General features: G+C 40.9%; 2 protein-coding genes across 20 annotated transcripts in view; one reads left to right on the top strand and one right to left on the bottom strand.

The window, feature by feature from the left end:
- The window catches only part of LOC120409071 (nebulin related anchoring protein), a 64,332-nt gene extending 49,555 nt beyond the window's left edge, over nt 1–14,777 (top strand). For 5 of the 8 annotated variants that reach the window (XM_039546466.1, XM_039546463.1, XM_039546464.1 and 2 more), the window contains 12 exons: nt 505–609; nt 1,668–1,766; nt 2,540–2,644; nt 3,008–3,115; nt 4,502–4,813; nt 7,601–7,705; nt 8,345–8,443; nt 8,569–8,673; nt 11,322–11,429; nt 12,150–12,461; nt 12,740–12,892; nt 14,140–14,777. In XM_039546466.1, the coding sequence (XP_039402400.1) occupies nt 505–609; nt 1,668–1,766; nt 2,540–2,644; nt 3,008–3,115; nt 4,502–4,813; nt 7,601–7,705; nt 8,345–8,443; nt 8,569–8,673; nt 11,322–11,429; nt 12,150–12,461; nt 12,740–12,892; nt 14,140–14,241 (1,713 nt within the window). In that variant the 3' untranslated portion in view covers nt 14,242–14,777. Of the gene's footprint in view, nt 1–504; nt 610–1,667; nt 1,767–2,539; nt 2,645–3,007; nt 3,116–3,288; nt 3,316–4,501; nt 4,814–7,600; nt 7,706–8,344; nt 8,444–8,568; nt 8,674–11,321; nt 11,430–12,149; nt 12,462–12,739; nt 12,893–14,139 lie in introns of those variants that run through there. The other 3 variants (XM_039546467.1, XM_039546465.1, XM_039546468.1) reach the window with 2 other exon arrangements.
- HABP2 (hyaluronan binding protein 2) overlaps nt 8,690–18,119 on the bottom strand; it is a 54,983-nt gene continuing 45,553 nt past the window's right edge. For 7 of the 12 annotated variants that reach the window (XM_039546482.1, XM_039546470.1, XM_039546473.1 and 4 more), the window contains 3 exons: nt 17,287–17,432; nt 16,171–16,372; nt 12,903–14,199 (listed from right to left, as the gene is read on the bottom strand). In XM_039546482.1, the coding sequence (XP_039402416.1) occupies nt 16,196–16,372; nt 17,287–17,432 (323 nt within the window). In that variant the 3' untranslated portion in view covers nt 12,903–14,199; nt 16,171–16,195. Of the gene's footprint in view, nt 10,080–12,902; nt 14,200–16,004; nt 16,088–16,170; nt 16,373–17,286; nt 17,433–18,119 lie in introns of those variants that run through there. The other 5 variants (XM_039546471.1, XM_039546475.1, XM_039546478.1 and 2 more) reach the window with 5 other exon arrangements.

Here is an 18,119-nt window from a genome sequence, read left to right as displayed (position 1 = left end):
TAAAGAGTTACAATAGAAGGAATTCTCCAATGAGTGAGATGGCCTTCTAAAGGCCCTGTTGACTGTGTAAACTGTTTGCCCTGTGGCCTTTGACCTGCTATGAATCTGAATGTAATTGGTGCATATATCCAGAAGAAGGCTGCATACAATTTAAAAAAAATCTGATTCAAAAGAGACCTTTAAACTGTAGCTTAAGACTAAATCTATACGATCGGTGGAGTTCTAATAAGGACGAATTTGGCCCACTATGTAATCTTGAACTACACAATTCTTTACAAATCTTTACAATTCTCTACACCACCACAGGCAGTGTTGTGCCTTAGAAAGATGCCTCTGTATGCCCCTATCAATCAGTTTTACACCTTTATGATAATTTGAGCTGTCTTGTAATAGCCTAGGCTTCTAACTCAGAGATGCTGTAAAATGTAAGATTGTGTCTGCCTGGGTGCTGAGGGGGCATCTTAAATACAAACTTGTAAATTACTTTTCCTGGATTCCCCATAGAATTTGTACAGGTCTGACATGAACTTTATGAAAGGAGTTGGCTGTATTACTCCAGGGGCCCTAGAGATTGAAGGAAAGAAGAAAGCTTCTGAACTCATCAGCGAGGTAACAATAGAGGGGTTTGATTTCTCCACTACAAACAAGAATTTGCCAGATGTGTGCCTATTAAACTGGGTTGGCAAAGTGACTAATTGGTTTAATGGTAGACTCCCTCCCCCTTTATTTGATCACACCATTAATGTTCTGATTTCAGATGGGTGAACCTGATGGAGTTCGAGGTTTTGCAGACCTCGTTAACTATTTTCACAGTCTTTTCCTCCTGTGTTCTGAATGCATGTGGTTAGTGTTTTTAAGATGCATTATTTTATATAAAAAAGTATATTTCCAGTTAAGAGGAAACCTGTGCCCTCTATTACCCAAAAGCTAGGCTGGCACATTGGAGTGACCTGAACATTGAATTGTTCCCTGCCCCCACTCTGCTCCTTTTTTCAGAGTTTCTCTGTGTTTTGCATTCTGCCTACTCAGAATTCTGTTTTCCACCCTATTTTCCAATTTGATTTTTCCTTCTCCACTCTCTCCCTGCTGTTCACCTTGCTAGTTTCTCCAAAGCGCAAGCTGAATCCAGTGACCATGTTCAAATAGGTTTGGAACTAGGCAAAATGAGTTTGCACATCTCTAGCCCTACTCTGATGAATAGATCAGGTGCTTTGATCCTTGTGATGAGCTCTGGTTTTTGTTCATAATTCTCACTTACCTCCTCAAAGTAAGTGAAACCTCAACTTTTCCAAGGGCTTAAAAGTGGAAAGTTCAACTGCAGCAACTAGGGATTGAGCCTTTGACAAGGAAACTCTGATTTCAATAGTCAGGACCAGTGACATGAAGAGGTAAAATAATAAAATTTCTACATCAAGTTTGGCAGCACACTGATTTAAACCATACAATATTCCCTATCTGTTCTTCATTGTCACTAATGAGACATGAATGCACCAGATTAATGGGAGCAGTTGATAAACTGGCCTAATGGTTAATAGATGAACATTCTTTACAAAGCACCATTTTAAGCACAAGAAGTAAAACCAAAGCACTAGTATTAGGGAGACAGGTCCCTTATCTGACAAGACAATTTAGTGCTTCTGTTCGTTTTTCTTTGTGTGTGAACTCAGAGTAAATATCGTCAGCAGCCACATTCCTTCAAGTACACATCGGTGACAGACTCTCCTGGCCTCCTTCATGCAAAATTCAGCAACATGATTGCTAATGAGGTAGGCTCTAGTAACGTGGATCAGAAAATGTGCTTTTTAAAATGCAATGAGCTGGGGAAGGAGGAGTGGGAGGGAGAGAACCTCATTCTGAGAAACATAATACATCAAAAGGAAAGAAGGCATCATTGATTTGTGCTTTGGCACAGTTAGATCATATTTTATTATTTCCGGACAAACATTTAGTATCATTTTGTCAATCAGATCTCTCCTTTAAAACTTCATAGATAGCCTCCATTTGAGATGAAGTCCTGTAATCAGGTTTTTCTACTTGAAAGCAAACAAAATGCAAAGAAGGTAGATTCTAGTACATTTTTGAGGCAGTTCATTTGCATAGTACTGAATAAGCAACATTAAAGCCCACCTAATGCTATCTGAGAACAAGAACCTCTTTCTCATTTTTTAAAAATTCACCGTGACTTGTCAAACATGCCAATTTCAGGAAAAATCCAACCACCTCAAAGTTCACCCCTCCTTGAGACCCTCTTACCTAATATCTGCTCCTGGTATTTCTCATAGAACTAACAGTTCTGAAATATTTTCCTTAATATTTGGAACAATCCCTCCCCTCAAAAAAAATAAAAAAAATAAACCGAACCCAAACCTCTTTCTAAAACAACAAACCCCACCAACAAACCTATATAGGTGCAGTAAGCTTTGGTATATTTCTTTTGTACTTTTGTTCTAGCAAAATATTTAAGGCCGTGCACTGTTGTTATATTATTTAAACATTATAGAAAATGAGTGGCAATTATATTCTCAAATCTCTTTCCTAGCGCCTGTATAAAGCAGCTGGAGAAGACATTCTGCATCACTGCACACTAACCCTAGGTCTGCCTGAGTTTTCGCGGGCAAGAATAAATGCAGCTAATCTCAGTGATGTAAGTGTTTGTTTTTTTCCTTATGCATATTTGGATTTACCTTGAGGAACAATTCTGTACTGACAGGGGTTTAGGACTACATGACCTATTGGATCTATTCCATTTCTGTTTTCTCTGATTTGAATGCATGTACACCTGTGGCCATTAGCACGTATACATATGTGAGTAAAATAAATCTACATAAAGAATAAGCTACACGTGTGTGTTTGAGATAATAAGATCTTCTATAGATAATAAAAAAACCTTTGGTAGTAAGAAATTAACTCACTAACTGTACAACAAATGTAAGAGGGTTTCTTTGTTCATTCTTTCATGCATTTAAAAATGAAACAGAGAAATCTACATGTGCCTTTCCCACTTTAGGCAAAGTACAGAGAGTCTTGGCATAATCTGTGTGCTCAAGGCTACAAGCTGACAATGGAAGCGATCCCTTTCCAGACTGCCAAGGCCTCCAGAGAAATTGCCAGTGATGTGAGTTGAATGATTCAACCGTCCATCTTGCCTAATTTCTGTTAACTTCATGTAAAACAATGTCTAAGGCAGATTTTACTGAATTAAAGCAACCCTATAACCATGTGAGACGAGTGTGAGACAGACTATATTACTTATGAATGAGATTCTTTGTGTGATTTTTTTTTTTAAAGAGTCACAGCTAATCAGAAACCAAACCCAGTCAAAGATCTGGGAAACATCCAGTGATTTTAAGTATGGTGCAAGGTAGGGAAATTCTTCCCCTCTCTAATCTATCTAAATCTTCAGCCCCAAACTTTCAACGTATCCACTAATTATGGGTGTCTGCCTGTTTTTGAACACCCACTTTGGGCCTGATTTTCAGAAATGCAGAGCAGTTACAACTCATACTGAAATCACAAGAAGCTGTGAGTTCAGATCCTCCAGAAATTAGGTCATAGACATCTCAAGTAGGGCACTGAAAATTGGACTCCTGCAAATGTATATCTCAATAACTTCCCAGGCAAGGAATACATATGTCCCTCCTCTTTAGAATTTTCTCTGGTTTGGATTATCATTTTCAGAAAACATTAGGACATGGTGCTATTTTATCTGTAGGTAGTTTTAAGTCCTTTCCTTTCCCACGAGGGATTTCGTAAACTATAAGAGTCACCTATAATTAAAACGAAATAAAAATATTTGATTTTGCATAGCATTGAGCTGCATATTTTATTATGTCCAGGGGAATAAAATCTGAATGCTTTAAACATGTATATACATTTCATGAAGTAGCTATACTTAGCGATTATATAGTGCTTGTGGCTGCAGCCTCAGATCTGCAATTCCGTAATAGAATTACGTCCACTTACAGCAGGTCTGAATTTGCCCCTTCATCTTCAAAGCACTTTATAAACATTAGCTACTGTAATTTAATCCCCTCAATTCCCCTGCATGGTAGATAAGTATTATTATTCCATTTAGACTACATTATAACCTCTTCAGGCCAGGACTGGACCTTCTCTTTAAAGTTCCCTGCACACTGTTTATGCTATATAAGTAGTAACAACAACAATAATAATCCTTGCCATTTCACAGAGAGGATAAATGCACAGTCACAGAGGGAATCATAGTCAGAGCTACAATGAGAATTCACTCATTCCTGGTGCTTATTCCTATGCTTAGACCTGTACCCTACGCTTCTCTCTCAAATCAGTTTATGGTCCAGGAACAGTTGGTCGCAAAAAACCGGATACAGTGTGCACAATGTTTCTCTTTTGGGAAGATTTTGCATTCTCTTTTGGCCTCTTACAATTGGTATCTAAAAAGGGAATTTCATGGGAGTTAAAATAACAATGCACAATCTGAAGTTAAGCATACTTGTTAAGCACCTTATCCTTTTATTTTCAGTGTCAATACAAGCACAACTTTGTGATGGAAAGAGGAAAGCACATCGGTGCCAGAAGCATTGTGGATGACACCAGGTTGCTACACTGCTTCCATGCTGGGAAGTTGCAAAGCGAACAGGAGTATAAGAAAGGGTCCCAGGAGATCTGGTCTCAGTACCATCTGCCCATGGATATGGTGAATCTAGTCCATGCTAGGAAGGCCCAGGCCTTAGTGAGCGAGCAAGATTATAGGAAAAGATTCCATGTGTATACAGCACTCCCTGAAGACTTGAAGATGCAGTGGGCAAAGAGAGCCCACATGCTACAGAGTGAGGTAAAGACAGAACCCTCTTGTTAATTGCAAACAGGTTTAGAAACAGCAAAACTTACCACTGACACAAACCACAAGTTGATGCCAAACACTCTGAAAATGCGCCTGCAAACTCCTGCATGTGCATCTACAAAATGTTTGATCACATGCACAACTAGATCCACGTCTTCTGCAGGCACAAATGCGCACTGGGAAGGAGGTTTTATATTCAGAGATTAATTTGCAAGTGTCAGTTTTGGAGGCTCTTTTGCAAATGGAGACCGTAATATCAATGGCCACATTTTCAAACAGGAGTCAGTTCAGCTTCCAATTACATATGTACAAATTTACACGTGCAAATGGCTTGTTTCATGCAGATTTTGCACACCATTATGTTATGTAAATGATAAACTCTACACAGGCCAAACCTGTGCTCCATTTGCACTTGCACGTACTATTGTTCACATATGCCACTGAAAGTACTCAAAAATTGTGTGCACAGGTGACTGCATATATAAAGTTGCCTGCATGCAAATAGCCACATTTTGACAGTTTGGCCACAACGGTTTTCTTTAATTGATAACTAACTACACATCATAAAGCTCCTTTGGCTGCCTTTTTGTTGCATGGGAAAAGCGAGGTTGAATGATACAGTGTAAGAATGTAGCTTTGATGTTGATCTAATTCTTAATACATCTTTAGGGAACTGATCGTTTGCTGGACTCCAGATTTTATTGAGGTCAAATGATAGGATATTTGTTAGATTCAATTGATCTGGATGAAGAAATATTAGTAGAGAGTCCATTTATGAGAGTGTCTGAACAGCAATCAAAGCTCTGGAGAGCTTGCATCTTGCTTTCTTACTTACTGTACCTACAATGTAACATCCCAACCGTACTCTTCTTTGCAACAAAAGGCACCTTGAAAGAGTCTTATGCACTTCATCTCTTCAGATGAAAGCCAACGATCCGTTTGAAGGATCCCTGTTGGATTTGCCTCTCTATGTTATAAATGTATCCAATTGTCTTTGTTCTTTGTTAGACTGGAAAGAAAGCAAAAGATTTGCCAGTGGAAACTGGAGGATCCCAGTGTAAAAAGAGAGCCATTAGCAGGGGGCTTAGTTTTGTGTTGAGGGGGAGCCTTAGATTTCTTTCCTTTCTGCTTTGACAGTAGCACAGAGTTTACACACAGATATTAACCACTAGAGAATACATTGGGGAAAAAACAGGCATTGCCAACTTCTTTTGGGTCAGGATTGTATTGCTGAAAGTTTCACCAAGTCCCTCAAAATGCTCCCCTGCAGTCAGCAACATATCATATTTCTTGCATAAAATACTCTTTGGTTTCTGCTCAACCTGTCCATCAATTCCATAAGCCTCCCACTTCTACCCCCCAAAAAAACTCACTCAGTTCCATGTGCTCCCCTTCCCAAATCCATCAGTCCTTCCAGCCCTGACCCTGTGACTCCCCATGCTTGCCAACCCCCTCAGCATATCACAGAGACTCCTGTTGGCGGCTCCCTCTATCTGACAGCTGGTTCTCACATCTGCAGTGGTGATGGGGACTGGGTTGTCCCGCAGCCTCTTGCTATGTTTGGTTAGGTGGGGAATGGATCCTGTCTGGTGAGGGGCTGGATGGTCAGTTGGGGAATATGTCCCTTTCAGTTCTTGAGGTGTAGAGGAGTTCTGTAGTGGTGCAGAGGTGTACAATGGTTTTGAGAGTCTGGCTGGAGTACCCTTGTGCTCTGATGCTTTCCTGCCATTGGAATGGCATTTGGGGGGCTGTTGCAGGCTGCCTGCCTTACACCAGTCCTTTGCTACCTTTCCATCCAATCCCCTCTTGTGGCCTGAAATCACATCAGGGACCAAATGGCACACACAGCCCTGATATAGAGGAACTATGATAATCTGTGCATTACATTACACGAAAGTAACATTTCCATGGTCTAAACTCTTCAGTCTTTACCACTGGAGTTCATAAGAGGTTCTCTGGTAGGGACTGAGTAAAGAATTGATAAGGACCTTGGGATTTGGCTCCATGTGTTTTGAAACGTTACGAGTAAGCCAGAAAAATAATCAAGATGATTTGATGAGGGATGTCACCCAAATAATCTAGGATCTTATCAGATCCCATCTACCTCCCAGTAAGAATAAAAGTTCTGCACTTATACAGCACCTGTCACCTGAGGAGCCAAGAGACGTTTGATAGCTTTGCAGCCCCCTTTGAAATAAGTAATTGCTGTTCTCTCCATTTAAAATATGGAGAGCTGGAGGCATGGAACTGTTCAATGATTTGGTCAAAGTCACACAATGGGTCACTTGCAGAGTCTGGAGGAGAACCTCAAGGTTTATTGTTCATCTTCCACTTGCTTTAACAATTGGCCCTATTCATTTTGTTAGCCCATTCTCTTTGTAGCTGGGACTCTAAGCCATATAGTGCAGAGAACTGCTGTCCTCTTACAAAGTCAGGCTAATTAGAAAACATGCACTGGATAAAATAATTAGTATTGCTGAGTTGAACCTACTTCAGATAATTATTTTAAAAAGGGATCTTTTACATTCATACAAACAGGTTATTTCTGCTTTGAATCATGCTAATTCACTTGTGAGGTGTCCTCTCGTGACTTGCATATGGTTCATTATTTAATTCCTGGTGGAATGAACAAATGCAATCAGTTTGGTTTTATGACATGATATATGCATGGAGAATGAAAAAGTCAAAAAGTTTAATATGCATTGGTCAGTCTTTTTAAAAAACGTAATAGCTGAGGATGCAAAACTGAGAAAAACTAACCATTTTCATTTTTAACAGTCTCGCTATAAAGCAGACCTGAACTTCATGAAAGGGGTTGGTTGGCTGGCTCTAAGATCTCCACAGATAGAAAATGTAAAGAAGGCTGGAGAGCTCATCAGTGAGGTACTGATAAATTTTTCATGGGCTGGCACCTTTGTAGGAATTGTTTACCATCAAGGCTCCTTGTTACATGACACTTACGAATGTAGCTTATCATTTCCTTTTGATGTGGGAGCCTGTTTATACAAAGCGTGAGTTACCAAAGAGCGGTATGGGAGATGAGCGTCCACTTGTGACACTCGCGGCATATTTTCTATTCCAGTGGACATGCTTGTCTAAAAACAAAATATGTAAACAAATAAATGCAGTAAATGCCTGTATGAAATGCTAAGCAGAGGAGCTACAGTTTTTAAAATTGCATGCTATTGTGCTATTGTGCATAACATCGACAGAAGGGTGATTTAGCCTAATCAGCATAATTTATTACTGGGTTTGAGATCTGTATATAAGAAGTGAATTTGTTAGAGCAAACTCCTGTTTGCAAAAAGAAAAGAAACTTTTATTTGTGCATGCTGCAGTGGCACAATGGGACGACATTTGCCAGCATTAAAATAAGGGTTGGCACTAAAGGAAAAACACTTTGTTTTTAACACCATGATTTGAGGATAGTGGTTTTTTTTTCCATTTTGTTCCTGTTGTCACATATGCAAAATTCTCATTGATCCCTATTTAATAGAAGCCTCTTGTTTTTTTCACTTGCAGGCAAAGTATCGTCAGAAACCAGGGAGTATGAAGTTCACCACAGTGGTTGACTCTCCGGACCTGATACACGCTAAGCATAGCTACATCCAGTGCAGTGATGTATGTTTCTTTTTTTTGTAATGGACCTTAAACTTTTTGTTATACTGTAGTGCATCAGTTGGTTTTCCTCAACACTGCTGCCAGCACTAGAGTTGTCATGCTGTGAATACTTTTTGATTTCACAGAGGCTGTACAGAACTGGAGACTCTGATGCAATGCACAGATACACCCTACCTCCGGACCACCCAGATTTTGTCAGAGCCCGCCTGAATGCACTTCATATCAGTGATGTAAGTGACAGATCATTTCATTTCAGGCGGTAGACTTCATAATAAACTGGACTGCTTCATTAAGGAAAACAGGCTTTAGGAAGTTTTCCTCTAGATACAGAAGGACAATAGAGACATACCTGAGTCCAGACGGGATTGGAAGGCGGTATAGTTTTATTGACCAGAGAAATAGAACTCTTTTCCTTTGAGAAACAATTCTGTTTGGTAGAGTGTAAAGCTATCAGGAATTTCTATCTTTCAATCCAGTTGTGATTATTGGGCAAATTAAACAGCTGGCCTCTTGGGGGCTACATTTCAGTCATGGGCAGTGAGATCCTTGGATCTACATTAGTTCACAATGTGCTTTGGGTTCCTTCTGTGTATAAGATACATGTAAGGTTTTATTGTATAATTTGAGCCTTAATCTGGCTGAAAGGCCAGTTATGGAGGTACAAGTGAGGCCTAAAAAATACATTTCTTGTTATCCTCTCTAATACGGGGAGGAAAATTTGTTGGTTTACAAACCTTCTCACGCATATCATCTGAGGAAAAGAGTAAAGAAGATCTGCTGCTCATGCAGCTAAAGCAGTTTTGCCAAGTCTTGACAAATCTCACAATTGTCAGATCTGCATGTCATGTTTCTTCTCAAGATACCAACGTATTTGAACTAGAATTACCAGAGGAGCGGTGGGGATATGGAGATCTTTGTAGCCTTTCATTAAACATCAAATTGTTTGTGGTATTTACAAAATTGGATCATGTGCTGCACATGGAAGGCTGTTGAGGGAGAATGACCTTACAGTGCACAAAAAGCCATTGATATTTTAAAGCTGTGGAGATAACTACGAATTAAATGGATGTAATGTGTGAGGATGAGGACAAAACTCTGCACACTGTGATAAAGAAAATGACTCATGGGGTTCCAGATCAAAGGACCCATGTAATATTAAGACTCACAGTGGCAACGCAAAAGCTTTGAGAGATTACATTAAAAAAAAAAAGCCAGACAGGAAATGACTGTGATGTAGCAAACAGCCTGCACCCAGCAGTTACTAAATGTAAAGGGGAATTGTGGGTACAAGTTGAGAATCTGGGCAAATGTCATTGTTGGGGAGAGACTAAGGATCATCGGATTTACATTTCAGCACATTGCAGCAGGTAGTTTTATAAAGCCCACCCAAATAATGACCAAAAGTTGCATGCCATCTGAAGGCTACAGAGTGGCCTCAGTCCAATCGTAGGTGTCCGCACATGAAAAACAACAGTCCCAGTTTCCACTTCCTGGTTGGAAGCAAGGGGCAGATTGGGTCTGGAGACTGAACCAGGACTAGGGCACATTAGTGGGCCTTTCACTGCCGCCTCCCATCCTGTAACTGTTCAGAACGTCCTCTGGCTCAGTCTGCTGTCTTGCACAAACACCACCTTCACTTGCAAAACATAAGAAATAGGTTAATGTATTTTAGAACTTGAAATGTATATTGGTGACGTGCTCAGGTGTAAAACATACACCAGAAAAACTAGACTGCAGTCTTAGACAGGGCCGCCCAGAGGATTCCGGGGGCCTGGGGTCTTTGGCAGCGGAGGGCACCCGCTTAGGCGGTAATTCGGCGGCGGGGGGCCCCTTCCATTCCGGGACCCACCACCGAAGTGCCCCGAAGACCCGCGGCAGGGGCCTGCCGCCGAAGTGCAGCCGGGTCTTCGGCGGTAATTCGGCGGCGGGGGGCCCCCGCCGCAGGTCTTCGGGGCACTTTGGCGGCAGGTCCCAGAACGGAAGGGCCCCCCGCCGCCGAATTACCACCGAAGCTCCAGGGGCCTGGGCCCCGCAAGAGTTTTCCGGGCCCCCCAGAGCGAGTGAAGGACCCCGCTCCAGGGGCCCCGAAAAACTCTTGTGGGGGCCCCGGCGGGACCTGGGGCCTGGGGCAAATTGCCCCTCTTGCCCCCCCCTCTGGGTGGCCCTGGTCTCAGAGGGTGCAGGTGAATAAAATTAGAAAGGGAAAAAATAGAAGTGTCCACTGAGACTTAAAAAAAAAATCAGATACAGCAATTTATGTAGCCAGCACATAGGATTTGACACTGCATCCTATTTACTCTGAAAGCTATTGTATAAATACCACTACTTGGAAAAGAACCAGAGCTAGAGCACTTTCACTTTGAGAATGCATTTCACAGCCTCAAAGTCATATCCAATGTGTTATGGGCAGATGTTATTCCAGATGAGTTAATGAAACCACATGTAACATGGGACTGAAACAGAGCACATTAGAAAAGCTTGAAATGACTGGTTACTGAAACGCTGGTAGTGAAATTCTGAAGACACAAAACCCAAGGCACTACAAGTGGATGCATCAAAAGACAGAATAAGGGCAATATCGATGCAATATTGATGTGGCTGATGCATCAAAGTCGCTAATTGAAACTCAATAAAATCAAAACCAATCCATGTGAAAATGTAAAAAGAAATCCTGATGGTTGTATTTAGACATGAGAGATTTCATCATTATGTTTAATAGGAAAGAAACTGAAGTGCTATAGAATCTGATCCCAAATCTCTGGAGATTGCTGTCCAGATTCATCATGACAATGAATCCTTTAGAATAAAACATTTATTACTGCAGCCACAAAAATGGATTTAATAAACTGACTGTTTTCTCCTCTTCTTTTTAACACAGAAAATGTATAAAATAGCTTGGGAACAGACCAGGGCAGCTGGCTATGATTTTAGGTTGGATGCCATCCCATTCCAGACAGCTAAAGCTTCAAGAGAAATTGCCAGTGATGTAAGAAGTGTTCAGTTTACAAAATACACTCCTACAAAGCCATTAAACCCTGACATAAAAAGTGGGTCTTGGAGGCCAGTTTGGGTGAGGGGGTTATGTAGTCAAACCAGATGTTTGTGCAGAATTAAGTTAGAAGTTTTCCACTAGAAACACCATTTCATAATATACAGTACTTGATGGGTATTTTTGAAGGACCTAGTCATGTGGGGTAGGTTTCTGATGATATAGTACTGTAAATTGGGTACAAGATTTTGATTAGTCAAAATAGTGGGCTTACCTAGGCCACTTATTAGCCTGAGTGTGAACGCACAAGATATTGGGTCACCCTGTGAACACATAGGCAAAGAAATTGTAGTGACAGAAACTGCATTGCTTGAGTCATTTATAAACGGACTAGCCAGCTCAAGGCAAAAAGTAGACAGCTCTCCAAGAAATGGTCCTACACTGGCAGGGGTGGTGGCGCCATACATTTTTTCCTGTTTCTTTAACAATTACCAAAGAGTTTATTCTACTGTGGTTACATAGTTGTACTATAAATAATGGCTTTTTTACAAAAAAAAATATAGACACACATGGCTTAGACTCCTCTTGGTTTAAGTGCACGGAAGGGATCCTGTGCCTGCTGAAGAGAGAGCTATTGATGGGAGGGGTGGGAATTCAATTAATAAGGCAGTTGTATGATAATGTACAAATGAGATTTCCCTCTCCAATGCCCTGCAGTTCAGGTACAAAGAGGCCTTCCTGAGAGATAAAGGCCAACAGATCGGATTCCGTAATGTGAATGACGATCCCCAAATGAGGCACTTCATCAGGGTGGGAAAACTCCAGAGCAACAATCAATACAAGAAGGAGTTTGCCCAAAACAGGACACAGTTCACGAGTCACATGAATCAGCCCAGATTCATCCATGCTAAGAAGAGCCAGCAGCTAGTCAGCAATGTAAACTACAAACAGCCCCTGCCCCAGTACACTTGTGATCCTGAGCAGCTGAATCTGAAGCATGCAAAACAGGCCTACAAACTCCAGAGTGATGTAAGTATATTTGCTCTATCAGCTGTGTCTACAGCACTCACTCCAGGTGCTATCAGCTACTCTTGGTGATCCTTGTAGACCCTTCCTTGCTTACTAGTCTTGATTATTACAAAAATCCTATTGTAAAAAAAAGAGGAGCATCTGTTTTCTAAGAATAAATAGCTGTTTGAGTCTCGATCCTGTAGGACCTGGCATGTGTCCTGTCTAACGTTTAATGTGTGTGGTCTAACTAGAGCCACACCTGATAATACCCAGTGGTGTCTATTGCATTTTTCCAGGTCAAATACAAGTCTGACTTGAACTGGATCAAAGGCATTGGCTGGACTCCCCCAGGCTCTTATAAAGTGGAAATGGCAAGAAGAGCTGCAGAGTTGGCATATGCTCAGGGAATGGCACCTGGGGGTACTTATGGTCAATATGAACACGGAGTGGTAAGTGGAATAAACCGCACTTCTCACAAAACCTCTGACACAACACAGCCCCCTAGAGAGGATCTGAGCAGCCATCCCATTGAGCACTTGTGAAAGTGACCAGATGGAGACTGCGGTCTCCCTGTTATTTAACCACAGAACAAGGGCAGTGTCTGGTTCATGCTTTCCCCACACAACCCTACCACTGTGCCTCAACCCTAATCTAGAGGCATCTCCTCTAGGGAGGAGAGCACAGGTCACTCTCAATGAAGGTCAGCCTCCAGGGAGGGGCTAACCTACTCCATATGGTGGACAGGATTTGGCTCCCCTGTGGAACTCACAGAGGGTTTTGTCCTATGGATTGCTTTTGGTCCACAGGGATCTTGGTACTCATGGAGAGCAGGGGCCTCTGAGTCCCTGCATGGCTCCCCTGGTCTTCCCTTTCCCTAATTTCAGTAAGGTGCCTTTCGAAACAATTCTGCCATTGAATCCCCTCTGACAGCCATGTTGAAAGCCCCTTTGGGTGGGCTTGCGGCAGTGTTATGGCAGTAACTGCAGGATGATTTCTGTTTAGAGATCTACTTGGATGTGGGGGGAGCATGCAGCACGCTGCATCTCTAGTGGGAGCAGGGGATTAAAGCCCCTAATGCATGGACTGGGAGGGTGGAGAGTCTCCAGCATTTCCTCTCTCCCCATTCTCAGATTTCGCCCCAAATTCGTTACTTCTCTCACACCGCTGCATGGCAGAGGAGCATATGACCCTGGCAGTGTCCCGGATACTGTTAAATATTATGCTCCAATAAAATAGCAGCATTCCCTTTTCATTTTTTGTTTCTTTTAAAGTTTATCTTTCTCAACAAGGCCAGCCCAAGAGAAATATAAGACACACATTGTATACTCCCCATCTGCAAAGTGATGAGGGGGAATAATTATAAGTCTATTACTTGAATAAGACAGCTTGAGTCCCACACATAGGACTCATCTGCCCTTCACAGACACACCTCCTCATCGCTCTCTACTGCTTGCTCCTTATTTAGGGTGTAAATTAGAAATGGCGACCCAGTAGCAAAATTCTGCCCTCAGCTACACAACTGTGTTAGCTATTTTCACATAGCTAAGGGCAGGAGTTTGGCCTAAGTGCAGTAATAATCCTTATTTTGCTCATTTTTGTGCCAGATGGATTTTTTTTAAATTCAGCTGTGACAGGATAATAAAACATTCCTTTTATGTTGGCTCTTCCCCACAACTTAGTTGATTTGGTTTTGCAGGAACGGGCAGAGGCAGGAGGATCCCAGCAGGTCAGCGTCAACCCTGATGCTTCAGAAATTCTGCAAGTTAAGCGCAGGAAAATGCAGCTGTTTAAGAAATGAATAGAAAGATGAGGCAGCACCGCAGCTTACATGAAAACATTTAGCTTTTTGAGCTTGTCCTGTAGCGTTCCTGACTAAGGAGCACAGTAGATGGCATCTAAGAACTGTTTTGGTGTATTTCAGTTTCTTTTAAAAAAACAATAACAAACACAAAGACCCTGCAATTTAATATTGATCTTTATATTTTTGTGTGGATACTTTAAGACAAGTGATTTATAATTGTATGTAATACAAAGTATGGTATTTATTTATGGCTGTCAATGAAATTAGTACTAGATGACTGGCAGGCTCAGCTTTGTACTAAAGATGAATAAGCCCTGATTTGTATTGAATAAATCAAATGCATTTGTTTCCATAAATGATCCCTTTAGATATTTTAGAATTGGTTCCTGGTTTATTGGCACCTTGACATTAAAGGACATAAGGCTTTAAATCTCTTGGCGGGTGAATATGCACAAGGCAAGGGCTGGTGGAAGCTAAATTAGCATTGATTAATTGGGTCATATTCTTTAAGGGACTTCAGAGGAGTTATCCCTGATTGACAGAGATCAGGAGAAGACTCAGGTACTAATTGTGAAGAGGGTGGTTAGAAATTATTGCAATGGGAATAGCTTTTGATGGATTATGGGGCTGTTTATAAAACATCCCAATGGCATGAGGTTTAAAATGGGGGTTCTCAAACTGGGGGTTGGGACCCCTCAGGGGGTCATGAGGTTATTACATGGGGGGGCGTGAGCTGTCAGCTTCCAGCATTTATAATGGTGTTAAATATGTTAAAGTGTTTTAAATTTATTGGGGGTGTGTGTCACACACACAGGCTTGCTATGTGAAAGGGGTCACCAGTACAAAAGTTTGAGAACCACTGGTTTATAATCAACCATAAAAGCCAAAAATACCCAAATGAGAGAGACATTGTTACACTTTGTAGACCAAATCTTCACATAAACCAGTGGGCATGCTTCCATCTCAGAATTAACATCAATCTCATATTTTCCAAATTTTCCTCAAAGACTGCAGAATAACTGAACAAAAATATGCAATTCTATCTGTAAAATGAAATTCCAGTTTTATGTCTAACAAGACATTATAATCTAGGTTTAGTAAATAATTCAGCTATCATCAGATACAAAGAAAAGTGGGGAAAAAAACAGAAAAAAATCATTAACATTTTCAAAATTTGAAATCATTTAGATTTACATTATAGAAGCAGGGGGAGGGCTAGCTCAGTGGTTTGCACATTGGCCTGCTAAAGCCAGTGTTGGGAGTTCAGTCCTTTGAGGGGGGCCATTTAGGGAACTGGGGTAAAGAACTGTCTGGGGATTGGTCTTGCTTTGAGCAGGGGGTTGGACTAGATGATCTCCTGAGGTCCCCTCCAACCCTGATATTCTATAATATATATATATATATATATATATATATTACATCCTTTTGCTGACAGACAGAGATACACAAATTGGGCCCTGAGCCTGCAGACACATGTACGTGAGTAACTTTATGCATGTGCATAGTACCAGTGACGTCAATGGGAATACTTAGCCGTGTAAAGCTGTTCACATGCATAAGTGGTTTACAAGACAAATCTCAGAAGAAAATAAGAAATTGACTGTCCAATTGATTTTGGGCAAAGCAGAGCAGCTCTCGTTCCTTATATCTGAGCCACCAAAAGACTTCAGCGGACTTTGGATCAGGCCCTTTAAGTCACTGAAAAGACATTAAAAGAACCTACGGGAGTTTCAGTTTTCAGCTAAATATTACATACATACAGTGGTACTGTTCACCAGAGATTGTGTTGATGCATGAGGTCTGAAGCTGCAGCTATTGCTATTTTCTCTATAGCCACCACCATCTTGGATATGTTGTCATGGTCACAGTGCCATCAATAATGTTTGAGGAGGAGGGAATAAAGAAAATTAAATTTCTCAGGTTTACCATTTGCCTTTCCAGAAAGTGTCGCTTACTCGCGTGAACTGGACTCCTGCTTAATTTTTGATTTAATCCAATTGAGGAATCTTGTCACTTGGGTATAAACTCCTGGTTTATCTTTTAAACCACACTGTTCACCCCAGCTCACAATTCCATAGACATAATAGGAACCATTTTGTACACAGGTTAGAGGACCCCCAGAATCTCCCTGAGGAGAGAAGAAAAAAAAAGCCATTCTTTGCATTCTAAAATAAAGCAAAAAGTTGCCCAACAACAAAATTTCTCTCTCAAGCACAAGATTTTGAGATTTTGAATGATTTTTTTTATACAGATGTGCTAAGGAGGTTCTGGTTAGATCCTGATTAGGTTTAGGACACCGCTCTGGATTCCGGTAAAATGACAGTGAAAACTCAAACTGTTCTTGTGAAGTTCTGGCTCAAACTAGCAGAAATCTCACAAGTTCACATGACATTTCCAGAGCCATGAATGGAATTCACTTGGCATTCTGGTCATAATCTTGATTCATAACTATACGGGCAGATTCAGCTTGTGTATCAAAACATCTGTAAAAGGGAGGTGGGCCCATCTTTAATGTTGTTATTTTCATTTAAAGGTTTATGGAAAAACCCCAAAGGCATATTGAGCAAGGTTTTGCTGTGTTACAATAGTTCAACTCTGGAGTGGCTTCAGATTTACACCAGAGTAACAGAGTAAATCAATCCTAACTTCCCCCATGAATATGAGATCTGATGAGGAAGATAAAATTGGGGGGGCTGGTGCTCATGACAAAGAAGAATCTGATAGATTTGAGAAGAGAGAGAGAGAGAGAAAAAAAAAGATTAGAAGGTATATGCATTAAGAAGAGTTCTGGGTAAGCATCTGAACTTTGGAACTTTTCCAATGGAACCTCTAAACTATCTTTGTCACTGATAGTGAGGACATTAATTCTAGGAATATGTCTCTCAAATCACACTGAAGAAAGAAGAAGGCTGTTTTAATGTGTTGAAACGGATACATATGTAGTATCCTGCCAGAGGCATTACTCTGCACAGCCTGACTATTTACATGATTTTTTTTTTTAAAGAGAGAAATTAATGTTCAAATACAGAAAAAGCAACCGACCTGACAAGTATCAATTCCTGGTGCCTGCAGATTTCCTGCACAAAGCATGCTTTCATCCAGTTTGTTATCATATGCACACCGTGCATTGCACCGTGTCTTGGAGATCAGCTTTACTCTGGCATCTAACAGCTGACGAGATCCTTCACCTACAAGATGTGTGCCAGGAAAATGCGGAAAGTCACCTTCCCTTTCCCCACTTCATGTTATGTTTTTAATCTATGAGTTTGTTTGTAATTTGGATGGGGTGAGGGGGGGGGGTCTGTCTGAAATTATACAAATTTAGTTAAAGCCTGTGCCTGGGAACTTCACTCAGAACATTGAAGGCATTGGGAGATTTGCTGACTAGAGGCAGAGGAAGGTCTACAGGATTTGGTCATTGCATCTACACATTTGCTAGTGGCATTCAATGGCCTGATTTTCAAAGGTGCTGATCACCTGCGGCCTCCATTGACTTCAATCGGATTTCTAGGTGCTCAGCACTTCTGAAAATCAAGCCACTATATATTTTTCAACACACAAAATAGTGAGAAAGACAAAGAAGGTAAAAATCATACAATATTTTAAGGAGATCATTAATGGGACTCTAAAGACATAACATATCTCGAAAGGTGATAGCCGCCAATTCAAAGCACTACATCTGAAGCTACTTAAGGGTACTTTATGTGGTTTATAAGTTTGGTCTTACTCCAGAGTTACAGGAAACATTTCACCATCTCAGTGATTTCCTGAAATGCTAATAGTAGTTCTGTTCAGAGATTTCAGAGAAAGGGAGCCAATAGGAACACTTATAATGTAATTGGTTTTATAAATAAAAAAAAAATTAGAAGAACTCT

Source organism: Mauremys reevesii, linkage group 7 (assembly GCF_016161935.1).
Source record: "Mauremys reevesii isolate NIE-2019 linkage group 7, ASM1616193v1, whole genome shotgun sequence".
Taxonomy (NCBI): domain Eukaryota; kingdom Metazoa; phylum Chordata; order Testudines; family Geoemydidae; genus Mauremys; species Mauremys reevesii.
This window is presented reverse-complemented; position numbering and strand designations above follow the sequence as displayed.